Source organism: Salvelinus namaycush, chromosome 21 (genome assembly GCF_016432855.1).
Source record: "Salvelinus namaycush isolate Seneca chromosome 21, SaNama_1.0, whole genome shotgun sequence".
In the NCBI taxonomy this organism is placed as follows: domain Eukaryota; kingdom Metazoa; phylum Chordata; class Actinopteri; order Salmoniformes; family Salmonidae; genus Salvelinus; species Salvelinus namaycush.
Window position 1 is genome coordinate 55182828 of NC_052327.1, and position 23045 is coordinate 55205872.

Below are 23045 nucleotides of genomic sequence, written 5' to 3' on the forward strand. Positions count from 1 at the left end.
TTCATTAGACCAGGGGTTTCCAAACCTTTCTGGCCCAAGACCCCATTTTGACTAGAGTGAAGAGGCCTGCTCGCTGTCCCACCATAGATTTGCCCCATTTGTGCAAGAGTCCACCTTTCAATCACATGGAATCTGTTTTTGTCAATATAGCCATGCAACACACGGAACATCCCCTCATGCTCAGAAATCGTGAGACAGAACAATATGTCCTCATGAATAGCATCCCCCGACATGTATAGCGAACAAAATTCAATACATGGGCATCTCGGCCCCCACAGCTAAAGTCCATTTAGAGAGCATAAGCTGGGGAGTTTGAGTCGTTTAATCAGAGTTTCTCTTGATTGCGAGAAAAAGCATAAATTCTTTGTTTAACATGTAATATCAAAGTCTCTGCAATAGTGTGTGGTTTCATACCGTAGTGGAACTAGCCGTTCAACGTGGGAATGCACCATGTGCCTCTTGGCTGCAACGGTGCAGCCAAGAGACATTTTCAGCTTCCAGGAATTCTGGCTTAAATTCGACATGGGGCCGTGCATTATCATGTTGAAACATGAGGTGATGGTGGTGGTTGAATGGCACGACAATGGGCCTCGCTTCGTTGAAGGCGGCTTATGATAGAGAAATTAACATTCAAATATCTGGCTACAGCTATTGTGGATCCTGCAGTCAGCATGCCAATTGCATGCGCCCTCAAAACTTAAGACATGTGGCATTGAGTTGTGTGACAAAAACCTCACATTTTAGATTGGCCTTTTTTTTACCCTAGCACCTGTGTAATTGTTATGCTGTTAAATCAGCTTCTTGATCTGCCACACCTGTCAGGTAGATGGATTGTCTTGGCAAATGCAAAATGCTAACAAACAGGGATGTAAATACATTTGTAAATATATTATTTGATATTTTGGAAATTCTCCCGTGACCCCATTTTCATATAAAGTGACCCCACATGGGGTCGTGACCACAAGTTTGAGAACCGCTGCATAAGACATATGTTAGTGTTTTTAAAGAGGTTGAAGGAGTACCGTTCTCTACACTCAGACTGCATGGGATCTCAAAGCTCTGTGCCACATCAGGACAGCTTGCTTTGTTCTTCCACGTGTTGGCGAACGTTACAGCGGTTCCTTCCACCAGTCCATTGATGGTTCTGAAGTCGTCAGCTTGGACGCTGTTAAAGTCTCCACAAAGACCTGGATAAGAGGTACAAAACATTACAACAGGTGGTTTGAACTAACATTGACTAAAGATGCAATGCATCAAGTATCATTAGTTTACTAATAATTGTTTCAGGTGAGGTTTGACCGAACCCCTCAAACAACTGGTATAGTGACACACGTTACATTAACAATAGTTTGATAACAAATCATCTTTTATAATAATAATGCATGAGATTTATATAGCGCTTTTCAAAGACCCAAAGACGCTCATCTTTCCACAAAGACGTTAAATGAACAGAGAGAAACATACCCTGGGTTTTTTCTTTGTTTGAACTGCTAGCTACGATGTAGACCTGCATTATAGGTGTTAGCTGCACCTCTAGACGGAGCCCATAAGAGGTATGCACAACGATGTAGAACGTAGAGGGCTGAAAGATCCTTACATCCGCTGTGGAAAATATACACAAGTTCTAGTCACAATCTGGTTTACCATGAACTTTTAGATCCCACTTCCCCATTGTGGGATGCTTATGGTGTTACACGCTGCTAGACAAGGAAAGAAAGATGAAGAAAAGAGACAACTTCTGGTATAGTACGTACTGCATGGGAAGGGTCTCAAACATACGTTTATACTGATTAATGACTACGAACAATTAGACAGATATCACATTTCTGTATCCCTCTTCTCAAGCAGCCATCAATCAGTCACTCACCCATGAAAAGCGGCAACTGAGAAAACATCTTGTTGACAAAGACCCTTCCACTGGCCTCGATGACGATCATCTGCAAGTGATCAAATTACAACTTCAATAAATGACACTCCCCTGGTGATAAGGAGTGTGGAACAGGGTTGGAGTCAATTCCAGTCAATTCAGAAAGTTAACCTAATTATTCCAAGTGTTCCTCACTGAAAAACAATGAAGAGCATTGGAATTGGAATTCAGTGGACTGCCTGAATTGACTGGAATTTAAATGTAATTTACTCCAACCCTGAAGTGGTGATATGAGTCACTGGTATCAGCAGAAATCTCAACATTGAGCTTTTTTCCCCTGAACATACACAACATGGTTTGATGTTGATATATTTTAATACGACACTATCAGGTGGGTGTGTCACTGCAGAAAGGCTAACTTACCATGGACTCTGGAGTCACCAGGGTTACAGATCTTAGGCAGGTCTCACTGTCCGTCTTCCCACATTTCACTATGTCACCCAGGACTGTGAAAGCAGTCTCGTTGGTTTGCTGGGGACAATTGGTACAAGGTATGACAGTAAGGTTAAGGAATGACAGTAAGGTTAAGGAATGACAGTAAAGTTAAGGTATGATAGTAAAGTTATGGTATGACAGTAAAGTTAAGGACTGACAGTAAAGTTAAGGAATGACAGTAAAGTTAAGGAATGACAGTAAAGTTAAGGAATGACAGTAAAGTTAAGGAATGATAGTAAAGTTAAGGTATGATAGTAAAGTTATGGTATGACAGTAAAGTTAAGGAATGACAGTAAGGTTAAGGAATGACAGTAAAGTTAAGGTATGATAGTAAAGTTATGGTATGACAGTAAAGTTAAGGAATGACAGTAAAGTTAAGGAATGACAGTAAAGTTAAGGAATGACAGTAAAGTTAAGGAATGACAGTAAAGTTAAGGAATGATAGTAAAGTTAAGGTATGATAGTAAAGTTATGGTATGACAGTAAAGTTAGGGAATGACAGTAAAGTTAAGGAATGATAGTAAAGTTAAGGAATGACAGTAAAGTTAAGGAATGACAGTAAAGTTAAGGAATGACAGTAAGGTTAAGGAATGACAGTAAAGTTAAGGTATGATAGTAAAGTTATGGTATGACAGTAAAGTTAAGGTATGACAGTAAAGTTAAGGAATGACAGTAAGGTTATGGTATGACGGTAAAGTTAAGGAATGACAGTAAGGTTATGGTGTGACAGTAAAGTTAAGGAATGACAGTAAGGTTATGGTATGACAGTAAAGTTAAGGTATGACAGTAAGGTTAAGGAATGACAGTAAAGTTAAGGAATGACAGTAAAGTTAAGGTATGACAGTAAAGTTAAGGTATGAAAGTAAAGTTAAGGAATGACAGCAAAGTTAAGGAATGACAGTAAGGTTAAGGTATGATAGTAAAGTTAAGGAATGATAATAAAGTTAAGGAATGACAGTAAAGTTAAGGTATGACAGTAAAGTTAAGGAATGACAGTAAGGTTAAGGAATGACAGTAAAGTTAAGGAATGACAGTAAAGTTAAGGAATGATAGTAAAGTTAAGGTATGACAGTAAAGTTATGGTATGACTGTAAAGTTATGGTATGACAGTAAAGTTAAGGTATGACAGTAAAGTTAAGGTATGACAGAAAATTTAAGGAATGACAGTAAGGTTAAGGTATGACAGTAAAGTTAAGGAATGACAGTAAAGTTAAGGTATGACAGTAAAGTTATGGTATGACAGTAAGGTTATGGTATGACAGTAAAGTTAAGGTATGACAGTAAAGTTAAGGAATGACAGTAAAGTTAAGGAATGACAGTAAGGTTATGGTATGACAGTAAAGTTAAGGAATGACAGTAAGGTTATGGTATGACAGTAAAGTTAAGGAATGACAGTAAGGTTATGGTATGACAGTAAAGTTAAGGAATGACAGTAAAGTTAAGGAATGATAGTAAAGTTAAGGAATGACAGTAAAGTTATGGTATGACAGTAAGGTTATGGTATGACAGTAAAGTTAAGGTATGACAGTAAAGTTAAGGAATGACAGTAAAGTTAAGGAATGACAGTAAGGTTAAGGAATGACAGTAAAGTTAAGGTATGATAGTAAAGTTATGGTATGACAGTAAAGTTAAGGTATGACAGTAAAGTTAAGGAATGACAGTAAGGTTAAGGTATGACAGTAAGGTTAAGGAATGACAGTAAAGTTAAGGTTTGACAGTAAGGTTAAGGTATGACAGTAAAGTTAAGGTATGACAGTAAAGTTAAGGTATGACCGTAAAGTTAAGGAATGACAGTAAAGTTAAGGTATGACAGTAAGGTTATGGTATGATAGTAAAGTTAAGGTATGATAGTAAAGTTAAGGTATGATAGTAAAGTTATGGTATGATAGTAAAGTTATGGTATGATAGTAAAGTTAAGGAATGACAGTAAAGTTAAGGTATGATAGTAAAGTTAAGGTATGATAGTAAAGTTAAGGTATGACAGTATTAAGGGAACACATATTTTGTAACACACTACTTACTACTTGCCTACTTTTGGTTCTATGGAACTACAGTTCCTTCAGGAAGTATTCACACCCCTTGACTTATTGCACATGTTGTTGTGTTACAGCCTGAATTTTAAATGGATTACATTTTTTTTTCACACAATACCCAAAAATGACAAAGTGAAAACATGTTTTTAGAAACGTTTGCTAATTTATTGAAAATGAAATACAGAAATATCTTATTTACATTAGTATTCACACCCCTGAGTCAATACATGTTAGAATCACCTTTGGCAGCGATTACAGCTGTGAGTGTTTCTGGGTAAGTTGCTAAGAGCTTTGCACACCTGGATTGTACAATATTTGCAATTTTAAATTTTTGTACATTCTTCAGGTTCTGTCAAGTTGGATGTTGATCATTGATAGACAGCCATTTCCAAGTCTTGCCATAGATTTTAAACTGATTTAAGTCAAACCTGTAACTAGGCCACTCAGGAACATTCAATGTCATCTTGGTAAGCAACTCCAGTGTATACTTGGCCTTGTGTTTTAGGTTACCGTCCAGCTGAATGGTGAATTTGTCTCCCAGTGTCTGATGGAACTTTTATACTGAAAAACGTCCCAGCCCTTAACGGTTACAAGCATACCCATAACATGATGCAGCCATAACATGGTACAGTCACCACTATGCTTGAAAATATGAATTAGTAATTAGTTTGCCACTGTCTTTGCATTATTACTTGAGTGCCTTGTTGCAAACAGGATGCATGTTTTGGAATGTTTTTATGCTGTACAGGATTCCTTCTTTTCACTTGTCAATTAGGTTAGTATTGTGGAGTAACTACAATGTTGTTGATCCATCCTTAGTTTTACTCCTTTCACAGCCATTAAACTCTGTAACTGTTTCAAAGTAACCATTGGCTTCATGGTGAAATCCCTGAGTGGTTTCCTTCCTCTCCGGCAACTGAGTTAGGAAGGACACCTGTATCTTTGTAGTGACTGGGTGTATTGATACACCATCCAAAGTGTAATTAATAACTTCACCATGCTCAAAGGGATATTCAATATCTGCTTTTTAATTTTTACACATCTACCAATAGGTGCCCTTCTTTGCGAGGCATTGGAAAACCTCCCTGGTCTTTGTGGTTGAATCTGTGTTTGAAATTCACTGCTAGACTCAAGGACATTACAGATAATTGCATGTGTGGGGTACAGAGATGAGGTGTTCATTCAAAAATCAAGGATAGGGGGCAGCATTTTCACGTTTGGATGAAAAGCGTGCCCAGAATAAATGGCCTGCTACTCAGTTCCAGTTGCTAATATATGCATATTATTAGTAGATTTGGATAGAAAACACTCTGAAGTGTCTAAAACTGTTTGAATGATGTCTGTGAGTATAACAGTACTTATATGGCAGGCGAAAACCTGAGCGAAAACCTGAGAAAATCCAACCAGGAAGTGGGAAATCTGTGTTTGTATTTTATTCAAGGCTTGGCCTATCAAATACACAGTGTCTATGGGGTCATTTTGCACTTCCTAAGTCTTCCACTAGATGTCAACCGTCTTTAGAAACTTGTTTGAGGCTTCTACTGTAAAGGAGGGGCTCATAATGGCTCTTTGAGTCAGTGGTCTGGCAGAGTGCCACAAACTCTTGACGCTCGTTCATGTGAGAAGTAGCTCTCGTTCCATTGCTTTTCTAAAGACAAAGGAATTCTCCGGTTGGAACATTATTGAACATTTATGATAAAAACATCCTAAAGATTGATTCTATACATCGTTTGATATGTTTCTACGACCAGTAATATAACTTTTGGGAATTTTCGTCCGACATTTCCACTGGACTTGCCCGCGCCTCGTGAGTTTCGATTTGTTTACTAAACACCCTAACAAAAGGAGGAATTTGGACATAAATGATGGACTTTATGGAACAAATCAAACATTTATTGTTGAACTGGGATTTCTGGGAGTGCATTCTGACGAAGATCATCAAAGGTAAGTGAATATTTATAATGCTATTTCTGACTTATGTTGACTCCAACATGGCAGATATCTTCTTGGGTTGTTTTGGTCTCTGAGCACCGTACTCAGATTATTGCATGGTTTGCTTTTTCCGTAAAGTTTTTTTGAAATCTGACACAGCGGTTGCATTAAGGAGAAGTATATCTTTAAATATGTGAAAAACACTTGTATCTTTTATTAATGTTTATTATGAGTATTTCTGTGATTTGATGTGGCTCTGTGCAAATTCAGGCTGTTACACAACAAAATGTGAAAAATTTAAGGGGCATGAATACCTTCTGAAGGCACTATATATTATGGTTCAACTTGATTGAAAAGTATTTATGAGATTAATATGGATAGTGATAACAACGGTATGTATAAGCACCTCCAATGCAAGTGGCTGCCAGCTGTCAAGCCGCAATCTATGCCGGATGTGGCCTGTTCGTGGGCCAGTACATGTTCGCTAGCGAGTTAGGAGTTAAATCTACTAAACATACAGTATGCGTCAGCATGGAGTCATATTAGTGCCAAATGACATGGAATCTGAATTGAATCACTTTGAATTTGTATGAAGAAATCACATTTTTATTCAATACTTCTGTTGGCACTAATATCACTTCATACAGTAGGTTAGATCCCTACCTTGGACAGGACATATGAGCAGTCTCCATACAGTAGGTTAGATCCCTACCTTGGACAGGACATATGAGCAGTCTCCATACAGTAGGTTAGATCCCTACCTTGGACAGGACATATGAGCAGTCTCCATACAGTAGGTTAGATCCCTACCTTGGACAGGACATATGAGCAGTCTCCATGGAAGGTGTAGGCTTTCCCATCGTAGGTGGTGATGTGTGAACCTCCCACTATGGAGCAGGTAGCTGGGCAATCTAGGTCCATACAACTCCACTGACCTTGGATACAGGTACTAACGGAGAGAGACAGTCAGTTTAGCCTCAACACATCCGGCTCAACACACACAATATTTCAGTGTATATAAACACAATGCAGCTCTTACCATTTATGGCATGTTCTTGAGAATGATTGTCCAGGCTGGTAAGATTGTCCGTTGTGGAGACAAGAGCATTGGTTCACAGCTACACAGCCAGTCTGAGTGATGTCATCAAATACGGTTCCTATGAGAAAGGCATTCAATACATTTAGTCAGCTGATCCCATGAATTACATTCAATACAATACATTTAGCCAGCTGATCCCATGAGTTACATTCAATACATTACATTTAGTCAGCTGATCCCATGACTTACATTCAATACATTTAGCCAGCTGATCCCATGAATTACATTCAATACATTTAGTCACTTGATCCCATGAATTACATTCAATACATTCAGTCAGCTGATCCCATGACTTACATTCAATACATTACATTTAGGTCACCTGGTTCCATAATGACTTTCATTACATTTAGTCAGCTGATCCCATAAATTACATTCAATTAATATAGTCCTTCCTTATGTCATAAAATACATTGATCCATGTAGTTCAGTATCTTAATCACTACGGTACATCTGTTGCAGAACTTTTGTTAAAATAACGAAATCTCCAGTCCTACAGTAAGGCTACTTTTCCAATCTATGTAACCTTTAACCTTTTCCTGGTTTAAATAGCCACATAACTGATATTAGGGTTTTATACAGTCTTCCTGGTTTAAATAGCCACATAACAAATATTAGGGTTTTATACAGTCTTCCTGGTTTAAATAGCCACATAACCAATATTAGGGTTTTATACAGTCATCCTGGTTTAAATAGCCACATAACCAATATTAGGGTTTTATACAGCCTTCCTGGTTTAAAATCCAGGGATGTGGACTCCAGTCATGTTGCAACTTGAGACTTGACAAAAAGTAAAACACTTCCCACTACACTTCGACTTGAGCATCTATGACTCGTGATTTAACTTGGACTTGAGCATCTATGACTCGTGATTTAACTTGGATTTGAGCTGTATGACTCGATGTGTCATCTTGCGCATGTAAACCTATCTGGTATTTGAGCTGTATGACTCGATGTGTCATCTTGCTGCATGTAAACCTATCTGGTATTTTAAATCAGAGTCCAGCAGGTTCTGTGCGTTTTGTTCGGTGTCTTGACCAATCAGATTCACGGAAATCACAGGTTGCGCACGCCGGGCGCAAATCACATAATCTATCAAAACGCTCTCTGCTCCACTTTCCTCCGGGATGTATTTAGCAAACATGATAACACATCACTCCCGACATACCCAAGCAAGAACTCTTCACGGAAATGTTTCAGCAGCCTACACTTAAACTGTATGGGAAGAAAACTAGAGGATTTCTCAGTCTGACTATGTTACTGATAACAACCGCAGCCTGGAGCTGTATAGTCTACAGCCAATGCGCCCTGTCCCCTCTGGCCCTCTGGCCAGGGTAAACCATGTGGTAATGTTGTGTGCCCTGTCCCTCTGGCCCTCTGGCCAGGGTAAACCATGTGGTAATGTAGTGTGCTCTGGCCCTCTGGCCCTCTGGCCAGGGTAAACCACATGGTAATGTTGTGTGCTCTGGCCCTCTGGCCCTCTGGCCAGGGTAAACCATGTGGTAATGTAGTGTGCCCTGTCCCTCTGGCCAGGGTAAATCATGTGGTAATATTGTGTGCCCTGTCCCTCTGGCCCTCTGGCCAGGGTAAACCACATGGTAATGTTGTGCAGCCTATTTATAGTGCATTTATATGTTTTAGGAGAAAATGTGAATGTGATCAAATTCGGTCTAGGTTATATTCAAACTTGGTCTAGCTGGCTGGCTGGCTAGGCTACCTTGACCTTTTCAATCCAAAATGATTATCTGAAATGAATCAAACAACACAATACTGATGACATAAATATACTGTGTGAGTTACTTTTGAATTGCAGTTGTATAGGCCTATATGATGCTAACCTGCATAAAGCAAGCTCAGCCTTGTGAGTTCTGTTGTCCAATCGCTGTGGTTGTGTCTGTGTACAGGAAAGTTGTTTTAAAATATATTTCATATTAATTGCAAGGTTGCTTCAGTTTGACAGGGTTTTCATCCTCCCAAAGGCCAGGAGTTTTTCCAGAATTTCTTTAAAACCATGTGACCTGTTTAGAAAATATATACCTGTATACCTAGGCGGCAGGTAGCCTATTGGTTAATAGCATTGGGCTAGTAACTGAAAGGTCAATGGTTTGAATCCCTGACCTGATTAGGAGAAAATTCTGTCAGTGTGCCTTTGAGCAAGGCTCTTACCCTAACTGTTCCTGTAAGTCGCTCTGGATAAGAGCATCTGCTAAAAATGTAAATCTGGTCCCACTCCCATCATTGCCCATATAAATACCTTTTCACAACTACTAATTAATCACTGTCAGACCCTATAGGGTCCTGAAAATAGTTACACAGCTGACATATGATGTTGTATTCAGCTACTTTAAAATAGTTACATAGCTGACATATGATGTTGTACTCAGCTATTTTAAAATAGTTATATAGCTGACATATGATGTTGTACTCAGCTACTTTAAGAACTTCTTGTCAATATGGGGGCGCTGTTTCCCCATTGGAAAAAATAGTGCCCAAATTAAACTGCCTCGTACTCAATTCTTGCTCGTACAATATGCATATTATTATTACTATTGGATAGAAAACACTCTCTAGTTTCTAAAACCATTTGAATTATGTCTGTGAGTGAAACAGAACTGGACTTAGAGCAATTTTCCTATGAGGATTTGAAAATGCTGAAATCTGCTCGCTGTTCCCAGAACAGTTTATTAATTTGCCTGTCCTCTATTGGTTGAGATGCACTGCATACGCCTTCCCCTGGGTGTCAGCGAATAGAGGGAATTGAAATGGAGTCTCTAGGCAGATCTGAAAGTTTATAAATTGCTTGGAAACGAGGTGTCCGCTCTTTTGACTCTTCGCTCTGACGCAGGAAGAACCTTGGCATGTCGTGCTAGAAGCTCCTGTTTTAGCTCTTAGATATATACGGCTCTGTTTTTATTCGATATAGGTGTTAAAGACATCATAATGTTGTTATTTTAAACCGAGTTATATCAGTTTATGTCAGTATATTGCGATTTTCGGGTATTTCATTTCCTGGCGTTCTAGGGTGTTGGGTATCTCTCTCTCTCATGCTACTGTTTACTGCTAATTGCAACGTGGAAGAGGACGTTCTCCAACCTAGCAACGATTCTTTTGGACAAAGGACACCTTTCCCAAGATTCTGATGAGAGTTCATCAAAAAGTAAGAACTATTTATGCTGATAATTCGTTGTTCTGTTGAAAAATGTCAAATAATAATTCCGCCATGAATTTCAGTGCGTCTCGCTTTAGCGCACGCTGTATGCTTGAAGTAACGTTAATTTTAAAAATGTAACCTAGCGATTGCATTAAGAACTAATTTGTCTTTCAATTGCTGTCCAACCTGTATTTTTTAGTCAAGTTTTGGAATAGTTACTGATTAGAATAGGTGCCTCTTCAAAGATTTCTCCTGCCATTTTCTGGGCAGCTTTGCTACTTTTCTCATTGTATAACCACGATTTGTGCCGCTAAATATGCACATTTTCGAACAAACTCTATATGCATTGTGTAATATGATGTTATAGGACTGTCATCTGAAGAATTCTGAGAAGGTTAGTGAAAAAATTAATATCTTTTGGTGGTTTATACGTAATCGCTATGTTTGGCTTGAATCAATGCTGTTGTGATGTTTGCTATTGTGGTATGCTAATATAACGCTATATTGTGTTTTCGCTGTAAAACACTTAGAAAATCTGAAATATTGTCTGGATTCACAAGACCTGTGTCTTTCAATTGCTGTACGCTGTGTATTTTTAAGAAATGTTTTATGATGAGTAATTAGGTAATACACGTTGCTCTCTGTAGTTATTCTAGTCGCTTTGGTGAGAGTTGTGATGGTGGCTGCAATGGTAAACTATGATTTATACCTGAAATATGCACATTTTTCTAACAAAACATATGCTATACAATAAATATGTTATCAGACTGTCATCTGATGAAGTTGTTTCTTGGTTAGTGGCTATTTATATCTTTATTTGGTCGAATTTGTGATAGCTACTGATGGAGTAAAAAACTGGTGGAAAAAAAAAAAGTGGTGTCTTTTGCTAACGTGGTTAGCTAATAGATTTACATATTGTGTCTTCCCTGTAAAACATTTTAAAAATCAGAAATGATGGCTGGATTCACAAGATGTGTATCTTTCATCTGGTGTCTTGGACTTGTGATTTAATGATATTTAGATGCTAGTATTTACTTGTGACGCTATGCTAGGCTATGCTAGTAGCTTTTCTACTGATGGGGGTGCTCCCGGATCCGGGTTTGGGAGGCGTTAGAGGTTAAAATAGTTACACAGCTGACATATGATGTTGTATTCAGCTACTTTAAAATAGTTATATAGCTGTCATATGATGTTGTACTCAGCTACTTTAAAATAGTTATATAGCTGACATATGATGTTGTATTCAGCTACTTTAAAATAGTTATATAGCTGACATTTAATGTTGTACTCAGCTACTTTAAAATAGTTATATAGCTGACATATAATGTTGTACTCAGCTACTTTAAAATAGTTACATAGGTACATATGATGTTGTATTCAGTAAATGAGTGCATATACCAGCAGGGCAGAAGCATCCGTCGGTGCAGTGTTCCTCACAATGCTGGTTCCTCTTTGGGTTGGAGCAGGTATCAGTGCAGGGACTACCACACTCCTGGTACTGCATGCTTAAAGGACACGTCTTCACTGCTCAACACAGACAAATAACCCTGGTCAAAAATCTGTTTCTGAGTCTTCATTACTTCACATGTTCACGTATTCTTATATTGACATCATTGGAAGTGAAAATGTGGATTTGCTCCTCAGTTTTCAGTCACATAAATGTAAATACTAGCATGTCAAAGAAGAAGACACTATCGATGACCTAAGGCAAAGCATTATTGCATGTCAAAAGTGTTTACTTTGAGTTACAACACAACTCTGGCTGAGGATTGTTTTTGTACCTACATCCAATCTACCAACAGAGCAATACAAACAAACCATCCAAAATAAAAACATAAAGGATATGCAAAACAGTGATGCAAAAAAGATTCCCTTACAGCAGAAGTGGTCGGTCTTCCACTCTTGGGGTTTCCCCCCTGCGTGAGCACACTGGCGGGAGTACTCTGACATGGTGGGGCAGGCGCAGCTGGCACTGCTGCTGCTGTTGCCACAGTGACACATGTCTTCTGCACAGGCCTTGATGAAGGAGTCTGTGGCAATCAGGTCCTTACAGCTACTGAAGGCAAGACTGGTGAGAAGCTGCTCACAAAGTTTGGTCTGAAAGGATGAAGAAGAAGAATTACTAGAGGCAACAGAGGGATTATATACTGATCAAATGTCAGCAATGATGATGTTGATATTGAGATTTTAAACTAACAATCATGTTTAAATGTAATGAATAAGAAATCTTAAATGTTCAGCTCAGCTCTAATCTTGTAAGTACCTGGTCTTCACACTGCTCAGTGTGAGCAGGGATTTCTGTACACGTCTCTGTTGGGCCATTCATCTTCCAAATATCTCCATAGTCGATTGTCTTCAGATAATCACCTGTGGATGAATAAACCGTTTCGTTTTACCAGTTTATTTCCCCTTACAAACAGTCTCTGTCATCATGTGTTTTGTGTTTTTGGTAACACTTTCTTAAAATGGTACCTAGAAATATACTTTATAACCCCTTCCTAACCCATAGATTGAACCCACACATTCATAAACAGAACAGGAGCGTAATCCACCCCTCTAAGACATTTGGTGGTTTTGTTTACCATTCCTAATGAACTCGTCGTAAATCTGGACTCCGTTGAAGTCTCCACACAGCCCACAAGTCTGATTCTGGAACTTTGAGTCCAGCTCCACCTATAACACCAATGGAAGACGACTGAGGGTTAATGCATTGCAAGCTAGCTGTTGAAGCGCCTACAGCAGTTCATATATACGTACATTTTACATACAGCTAGCTGTTGAAGCACCTACAGCAGTTCATATGTACTGACATTTCACAGGTTTCAACTGTTCTAGCCTGGGTACCAGTCTGTTTATGCTAACATTCCACTCCTTGTTCTAGCCTAGGTACCAGTTTGTTTATGCTAACATTCCACTCCTTGTTCCAGCCTGGGTACCAGTCTCTTTAGGCTAACATTCCACTCCTTGTACCTGTGCTACAAGCATTTCGCTACTTCCGCAATAACATCTGCTAAATATGTGTATGCGACCAATAGAATTTGATTTGATATAGCTATGTTTGGCATATGACACTGAGTACAAGGAGTGGGATGTTAGCACAAAACAGGCACTGTATTTCAGGTTAGGTATGTACAGATAGGGTCAATACAGAGCATTAGGCTACCTAAAAAAATACAAAAGTGTGCACAGAACTTTGCTAATATTGTTTAATGTTTAATGTACTGTATACCCAAGTGGTTATTCATTAAAGTGAATTATGCGGATAGGGATCATGTCTACAATATATCTACAATAGGAAACCTGTTTCACTGTAGTTTTATTCTGGTCTGACATGAAATGGATAGGATCTGAACAACAATACCAAATACATTCACTGTATGAATCTTCCCAACTATTTGTTTCTCCGTTTTAATAATCAGGATTCTATTTTCTGTTGGTTTGTGTTCTATAAACATCTGACAGGGGGAGGTGTCTTACAATCCCCTCTGACTTTACCTCTACTGCACATGTACTCTTCCCTTTAAAATCTTTTAAACTCTCATCATGTTGTTAAAACCTTTTAAACTCTCATCATGTTGTTAAAACCTTTTAAACTCTCATCATGTTGTTAAAATCTTTTAAACTCTCATCATGTTGTTTTCTATTTTCTTGCGTGCATTTAAAAAAATGAATAAAATGAAGCATCATATTTATTATGTTTTGGTCATTAAATTGAATGTGAGTTGTCTAAAAACTGGTCCGTCTGCTTTGCAAGTTATTTTCAGTCTGAGGTTATGATGTCTGAGTACACTGGGATTATTTATAAACACGAAGGGGAACGATGATACATACAGTATTTACTCAGTACAATGTCAATAGATATTGAGACAATATTGTGACTTCTGATCAAATCAAACTCTGTGAACTGATTAAACTAATAAGTTCTTCCATACTGTCCCCCCCAAATGGCACCCTATTTCCTACATAGGCCTATAGAAAAGTAGTGCACACAAAGTAGTGCACTATAAAGGGAATAGGGTGCCATTTAGGACAACCCTTTTCTGAGTTTTTTCACTGAAGCCTAGATGATGAAAAGGGTTGTTGGAGGAAGTAGATTGGCCCACATCCTTGATTGGAGCAAAGCCTATTGTAATGTCACTTCACCTGCCATTCTGTGGCCATACTAAAAAGACCACAACTGTTGGAATGATCGTTAGACTGATAAAATCTACTTTTAATGTAAGAATGTTGTATGTAACCGTGCAGAAATATAACCCAGGAGGTAGATTGATGATTGGGCTGCCCTGTCCCATTAGAGGTTAACACTCTGTTCCCACTCTTATCCCAACAGTTCCTCTAACACTGATGTTCCCACTCTTATCCCAACAGTTCCTCTAACACTGATGTTCCCACTCTTATCCCAACAGTTCCTCTAACACTGATGTTCCCACTCTTATCCCAACAGTTCCACTAACACTGATGTTCCCACTCTTATCCCAACAGTTCCTCTAACACTGATGTTCCCACTCTTATCCCAACAGTTCCTCTAACACTGATGTTCCCACTCTTATCCCAACAGTTCCACTAACACTGATGTTCCCACTCTTATCCCAACAGTTCCTCTAACACTGATGTTCCCACTCTTATCCCAACAGTTCCTCTAACACTGATGTTCCCACTCTTATCCCAACAGTTCCTCTAACACTGATGTTCCCACTCTTATCCCAACAGTTCCTCTAACACTGATGTTCCCACTCTTATCACAACAGTTCCTCTAACACTGATGTTCCCACTCTTATCCCAACAGTACCACTAACACTGATGTTCCCACTCTTATCCCAACAGTTCCTCTAACACTGATGTTCCCAATCTTATCCCAACAGTTCAACTAACACTGATGTTCCCTACAGTCACTAGCAAACTACAGACCATTTTCATCAGGACCAGAATATTGCAGCAAAGCATCACATTTACATTTGACATTTAGCAGACACTCATCCAGAGTGATTTACAATCCGTGTATTGAACCAAAGCAGCTGAAACAACCACATATCACTGTAGTGTAACAGAAGACGTATGGAAATGAGTCAGCATACTGAACACATACCCAGAAGGAGTCATCTTCATTCCACATGACGACTAACCCCAGCTTAGCTGTGATCTTCACATAGGAAACGGTCCTCTCAATGAAGACGTTAAACTGACCAAACGGTATGGTGACCCTAGGGGGACAAAACAATAGTGTTCATCAGAGAGGAGAGCCGGTATTCCTACAAGGGTCAAAATTGTCCTTTAAAGTATTTTCTTTGTATTTTTCTTCCTCCCCTGTTGAGAATGTACTAGGAAAACATGTCTGTATAGGATTTCATCAAATGGAATTTCAGCTTGGTAACTTTCATCTGTAAATGCACATCAACTAAACTTCAGAATAAGAGTTTTATCTCTGAATGCTTTTAGATCACTGATGAACTCACTATTGCCCGTTGAAACTGACATTATGTAGATTATGTTAAAACAGCAAAACGTTGATCTCAAGATGAGTTAAATGATGATGCATTTTTTTTTTTACTCATGAATTTTACCTCAAGTCTTTGCACAAAAGTAGCAACTGAATGCAGGTGAGGTGAAAATAAAATTATTTCCAATCGTAAAAAAAAAGAAAAAAAAAAGATTGATCTCTGAATAAAATGAATACCATTGGATGTAGTTAAGTGATTACAAACCCCCGTATCATTTACTTCCTGTATTACAATGTATTTTACACATCTAAGAGCCCATGGTTTTACACATCTGAGATCCGTTGTTGACTAGACTGGGAACTCACTGTAATCCGTTGACGCTGACGTTACCGTTGGCCAGCTCCACGAAGGTTCCATCCAGCTTCAAAGAAACCTTAATAAAAATAATAGTAGGACATTTTATTTGACAGACGCCTTTCAGGACCCTCAAGGTCACCTTAAATTAAGATCATAGAGCAATAAAAACAATTAATCAATAGCGCAATTTAAAACAATTAATCAATAGTGAAATTTAAAGCAATTCATCAATAGCGCAATTTAAAACAATTAATCAATAGTGCAATTTAAAAACAAAGAACTGATCAAAAAGGAATACCTTGGTGATTGTGGGCAGCCCATCTACCTCCCCGCGCTGCAACTGAATGTTAAAGGCCTCGTAGCCGCTGCTGCTCTTACACAACGACGACAGCACGTAGTTACAGGTGTAGGGCAGCTGGAAGAAGTCTCCATCGTAGGTTTTGTAGTGGTAGTTACCCCATGTGCTGCAGACCTGCCCGTTATGAGTGGGACTCACTCCTGCTGCATGGGGGAGAAATGTACAGTATAGTTGCGCCAGTCATGTCTGAATATAAGATGTATAATATAACAGTAGAGTAGAATATAGATATTTGAGTATTTGGTGACATATATTCAACAACACAAATTACCTGATAAGATTTGCAGTTTGGAATCATATAGACTCCCAATGGCAGTCATATCTGGAATCATAACTGGAAATAGACAGGGAACAAGTCTTATTTTGCTTCTAACCCAGCTCCTCTTTAATTCCTAAACTATACTACATGGGTTATCCTAAGGTGATATTAAATTGTATTTCATCATATCTTGTCTTGTCTTACCAGTCTCAGAATGTGCAGCAGATAGTCCGAAGACGAGAGCGATCCACGGCTTCACCCATTGGAGTGCCATGATGGTTCTTCTAACGAGTCGTCCTGGTCCACCTGAACAGGTACTCTTCTTGTTCCTACTGATACCGTGAGGCACCAGGTGCCTGCTTTTAAACTATTACACTCAAGGAAGTACCTACACTCAAGGAAGTACCTTGATGATGCTGGGATAGTTGATTCTGTATCTAAGGAGGGGACTGATCAAACTTTAGGTGTTACCATTGTTCTGTTTGTCTGTCTGTCAGAGGTAGGATTACCTTTCCTGTAAGTGACATTGTGTAATGTATTAATCCTAATAATCCCTAGGTAACTATCGATATTCATGATATGTAGGGTACGTCCCAAAAGTGCTCCCTATTCCCTATACAATGAGTGTACATAACATTAAGACTCCAGGTGAAAGCTATGATCCCTGATTGATGTCACCTGTTAAATCCACTTCAATCAGTGTAGATGAAGGGAAGGAGACAGGTTAAACAAGGAATTTTAAGCCTTGAGACAATTGAGACATGGATTGCGTATGTGTGCCACTCAGAGGATGAATGGGCAAGACAAAAGAGTGCCTTTGAACGGGGTATGGTAGTAGGGGCCAGGTGCATCGGTTTGTGTCAAGAACTGCAACGCTGCTGGGTTTTTCACACTCAACAGTTTCCCGTGTGTATCAAGAATGGTCCATCACCCAAAGGACATCCAGCCAACTTGACACAACTGTGGGAAGCATTGGGATCGACATGGTCCAGCATCCCTGTGGAACGCTTTCGACACCTTGTAGAGTCCATGCCCTGACGAATTGAGGCTGTTCTGAAAGCAAAAAGGTGGCATGCAACTCAATATTAGGAATGTTTTGTACACTCAGTGTATAGTGCACTACCTTTGAACAGAGTCCTCGTGTATGGCATAGGGTATAGGGTATGGGGTATAGGGTATAGGGTGCCATTTGGGCACATATTGATTACAGTAAACCCTTATTGAAACTGTGATGAATGGACAGACTCATCAACATTCTACAGAATCTTAGATTGTTTCATTAATCTTTAAAGGGCCAGTCTGTGATATTTACAGCCATTTATGCCATAGACGTGTTTGAGTGGTGATGTTTCTCCAGCCCTATCCCTCAACTTTTATAGCAAACCAAGTGACGGGGCTGCCGTTTAGTTCTTTTTCAAATGAAGGAGTGGGCCTGTGTATGACTAATGGATGATGCGCTGTCCATCTGTTTATGCTGATTTTATGGTTTTACCTGGTTTTTAATACATTGTATGACATCACATGTTATGTACGTTCTGCAAATGTACAAAGATGTTCAAATAAACCTCTAAAACCTGATGGGATCCATGTGTTTGAACTTCAGTGTTTTACAACTTCAATTGTGGTTTACTACTTGTCATGTTTCATGGCCTGTTATTTGAAAAGAGGGATGAAAGTTTGTGTTAGTCTTATTGTGGACACAGTCTGCTTCACAGCCAGGACTCACCACTGGACCACAGCCAGGACTCACCCCTGGACCACAGCCAGGACTCACCACTGGACCACAAAGTTGTAGGATCAATCCCAAATAGTACCCTACTCACTAGCCCCCATAGGGCTCTGGTCAGAAGTAGTGCACCATATAGGGAAAAGGGTGCCATTTGGGACGCTGTCATAGATGTCCTACAGTTGTTCAAGCTCTGGGTTGTGTCTACAGATTATTTGTTTTTGGTTGGAGGAAACGTTTTAACATTGACTCCACCTCTCAGTCATTTCTAAGTACTCAGATCTCTAATGAAGCATTAACAGGACATGACTAAATATTGACTTAGCCACTTATTTACAATTCATCATCAGCTTTTGGTGAATACACTACACAGTCACGCAGTAGAAGATGAGGTGTCAAGCTCAGCTCAATTATAATTCACTGAAATATTTCAGGACTATAGTTGAACTAACAGGATGTTTGTTGTGTTAGCACAGAGTAGTGGTACTTCAGATAGAACAGAGTAGTGGTACTTCTGATAGAACAGAGTAGTGATACTTCAGATAGAACAGAGTAGTGATACTTCAGATAGAACAGAGTAGTGATACTTCAGATAGAACAGAGTAGTGATACTTCAGATAGAACAGAGTAGTGATACTTCAGATAGAACAGAGTAGTGATACTTCAAATAGAGTAGTGATACTTCAGATAGAACAGAGTAGTGATTCTTCAGATAGAACAGAGTAGTGATTCTTCAGATAGAACAGAGTAGTGATACTTCAGATAGAACAGAGTAGAGACAGAGTTTGTCTCTAATCCAGTCCGGTCCCGGGTCCTGGAATTGGCTCATTCCTCAGACTGACCTGTCATCCAGGGTCCCTAGCCATCCTCCGACGACGTTTCTGGTGGCCCACAATGGTCCCTGACGTCTCTGCCTTCGTCGCCGCATGCACAGTGTGTGCTCTGAAGAAGACTCCACGGCAAGCTCCTTCTGGCCTTCTTCAGTCACTACCGGTTCCTCATCGTCCCTGGTCTCATATCTCTGGACTTTGTCACCGGTCTCCCTCCATCTGATGGCAACACTGTCATTCTGATGGTAGTCGATCGGTTCTCCAAGGCTGCCCATTTCATCCCTCTCCCCAAACTACCTTCTGTCAAGGAGACAGCCCAGCTTATGGTGCAGCATGTCTTCCAGATCCATGGACTCTACGTAGACATGGTCTCCGATCGGGATTCTCGTCTCAGTTCTGGAAGGCATTCTGCACCCTTATTGGGTCGTTGGCCAGTCTGTCATCCGGATTCCATCCCCAAACTAATGTCGGAACGAGCCAACCAAGACCTGGAGACCACCTTCAGGTGCCTGGTCTCAACCAACCCCACTACCTGGAGCCGTCAACTGGTCTGGGTGGAGTATACCCAGAACACCCTTCCCAGTTCTTCCACGGGACTTACCCCTTTCAAATTCTCCATGGAGTATCAGCCTCCACTCTTCCCTGAGCAGGAGGTCAGCGTACCCTCGGCCCAGATGTTTGTCCGCCGCTGTCGACGTACCTGGAGAAGAGCCAGGGCGGCTATTCTCAAGACCAACTCCAGGTAACGTTGACAAGCGGACCGTCGCCGGACCCCAGCTCCCAGCTACCGCATTGGGCAGAGAGTATGGCTTTCCACTCGGGATCTGCCCCTTCGGGTAGAGTTCCGCAAGCTGTCTCCCCGGTTCATTGGTCCTTTTCCCATCTCCAAAGTCATGAGTTCCACTGCTGTCCGTCTTGTGTTACCCCGTACCCTCCGTATTCACCCTACCATCCACGTGTCTAGGATTAAGCCCGTGTCTCACTGTCCTATGTCTTTTGTATCCAGGCCCATCCCACTCCCCGGATTATTGGTGGGCAGCCAGCATGAGACGCCTCCTGAAGGTTTGACCATGGGGCAGGGGTTTCCAGTACCTGGTTGACTGGGAGGGTTATGGCCCGTAGGAGAGGTGCTGGGTCCCGGCTAAAGACATCTTGGACCCAGCCCTCATTTCCACCGGTGACACCCCGGTTAGCCAGGTATGCACCAAGGGAGGACGCCAGGTGTTTGACCATTGACCATGACCCTCTCTGCCACTCTGCACCTCCTGGACTCTGATCTGGTTTTGACCTTTTTGCCTGTCCACGACCATTCTCTTGCCTACCCCTTTGGATTATTACACATAGTAAGACTCCAACCATCTGCCTCCTGTGTCTGCATCTGGGTCTCGCCTTGTGCCTTGATAATCGCCCCATTTCAAGACTACCTTGTTCAGCTAAGATTCTTAAATCCTTGGTTAATGTACAACTTTGTTCCTTTTTATCTGATAATTGTATTCTTAATATAAACCAATCAGGGTTCAGGCCTGGGCATAGTACTACCACCTCTGTACCACAGCAACCACGCTAGTTGTTAATGATCATGTCAATGCCTTGGATGCTAAAAAGAGCTGTGCTGCCTTGTTCATTGACCTGTCAAAGGTGTTCGACACTGTTCATCATTTTGTTTTATGGAAGAAATGATCAAGAGTAGGCCTGGGATATACAGCCTGTTTATTGTTTCAGAATTATCTTAGCGACAGAACTCAGGCCATCTTGGTAGATGGGATTGAATCTGAATTTCTTGAGATTCAAAAAAGTGTTCCTCGGGGTTCGATTTTTGGGGCCATTATTGTTCGCTTTGTATAATGACATAGGAAACACTTAATACTTTTAACAATCATCTCTATACAGATGACACAGTTTTCTATTCCTGTGCCACCTCAGTGCAGCAGGCCATTCGTGAACCTCAGCATGACTTTGATTCAATTCAGAAATCACTTACAGATCTTAAATTAGTGTTAAATACAAGTAAAACCAAGCTCATGCTGTTCTCTAGGTCACAAAATGTTGACCCTGAGGACATGGGTATATTTACGCTATAAATGGAGCACAAATTGAGCTTGTTTGTCAATATAAGTACATGTGTGTCTGGATTGATGACAAGTTGTCCTTCGTAAGGCATATAAAAAATGCAACTAAGAAGCTAGGATCCAAGATCGTTTTATATACAGAAATAAATCATGCCTTAGTATTAAAAATAGGAGAGAGATTGTTCAAGCAACGCTACTCTCTGTATTAGATTTTGTTGATATTGTTTACATGCAGCAACCTCTGTTTTAAAACCCTTGGACACAGTCTACCATTCAGCAATACGTTTTATCACAGCGGACAATTTTAGGACTCATCATTGCAGTTTGTACAAAAATGTGGGCTGGACCTCTGGATATTTCAGTCTGTAGTTATCTGGATATTTCAGTCTGTGAGCTGGACCTCTGTCTGTAAGAAAAAAGCTGCATTCTCTTGTATTTATTTACAAAGTAATCTTACAGAAACTCACTCTATATGTAACGTCATTAATTAAGATACAAATCATAAGTTACCAAACCCGTTCACAGGAATGGAACTACACTAGAGGACCCTCCAGTCTCCACAAAGAAAATGTATGCCCCAAATTTGTGGAACAATTTGCAGAGTTCACTACAGTTAGATGTGTTGGTGTCACTCAGCAAGTTTACATTATTGATTAAAGACCTCTATGTAGTTGAATGTGATTGCTTTTATTAAATGTTTTTTTCTTTCTTATTTTTATTGTGCTGAATTTTGTTTTATACACATGTGTATGTTTTAATATTCTGTTTTTATTGTAATGTGTACAGGTGTAACGTCTCTCGTCGGAAGGCATTGACCAAAACGGTAAGTGTTCATGATTCTTTATTACTCAAAAACACTCTAACAAAATGAAAAATCGAAACAGTTCTGTCAGGTGCAGACACTAAACAGAAAAGAATTACCCACAAAACCCAACGGAAAAGGACAACTTATATATGATCCCCAATCAGAGACAACGATAGACAGCTGCCTCTGATTGGGAACCACACAAACATAGAAATAACGAAACTATAATGCCCACCCTAGTCACACCCTGGCCTAACCAAAATAGAGAATAAAAGCCTCTCTATGGCCAGGGCGTGACAACAGGGCTGTCTTGTAACATAGATTTTCATCTCAATGTGACTCCCTGTTAAATACAGGTCCAATAAAATAAAAATAATATGTTTCATGGCCTGTTCTTGGAAAAGAGGGAAAAGTTTGATTTGAAAAAAAAATATTTTAGGTGGTAGATCAGCTTTAAAATTGCAGATTGTAGCTTCCATCAATGTAATTGTCACTTCAAATCCCCCATATATTTTTTCCAATTATATATATACACACACACACACACACACACACACACACACACACACATACATACACATATAAATACATACTTTAATTTTTTTATATTTTTATTTCACCTTTAT

The 23045-nt window shown here is 39.8% G+C and overlaps 1 protein-coding gene across 1 annotated transcript in view; it reads right to left on the reverse strand.

The window, feature by feature from the left end:
• The window catches only part of LOC120065985 (mucin-2-like), a 38846-nt gene extending 21583 nt beyond the window's left edge, over window positions 1-17263 (reverse strand). The window contains 15 exon segments of the mRNA XM_039017024.1: window positions 1023-1187; window positions 1465-1602; window positions 1868-1958; window positions 2309-2398; window positions 7138-7276; window positions 7367-7484; window positions 11976-12101; window positions 12455-12674; window positions 12841-12944; window positions 13160-13250; window positions 15664-15778; window positions 16381-16448; window positions 16671-16873; window positions 17002-17064; window positions 17194-17263. Coding sequence (XP_038872952.1) covers window positions 1023-1187; window positions 1465-1602; window positions 1868-1958; window positions 2309-2398; window positions 7138-7276; window positions 7367-7484; window positions 11976-12101; window positions 12455-12674; window positions 12841-12944; window positions 13160-13250; window positions 15664-15778; window positions 16381-16448; window positions 16671-16873; window positions 17002-17064; window positions 17194-17263 — 1801 coding nt within the window.
• Between the last annotated feature and the right edge of the window lie 5782 nt (window positions 17264-23045).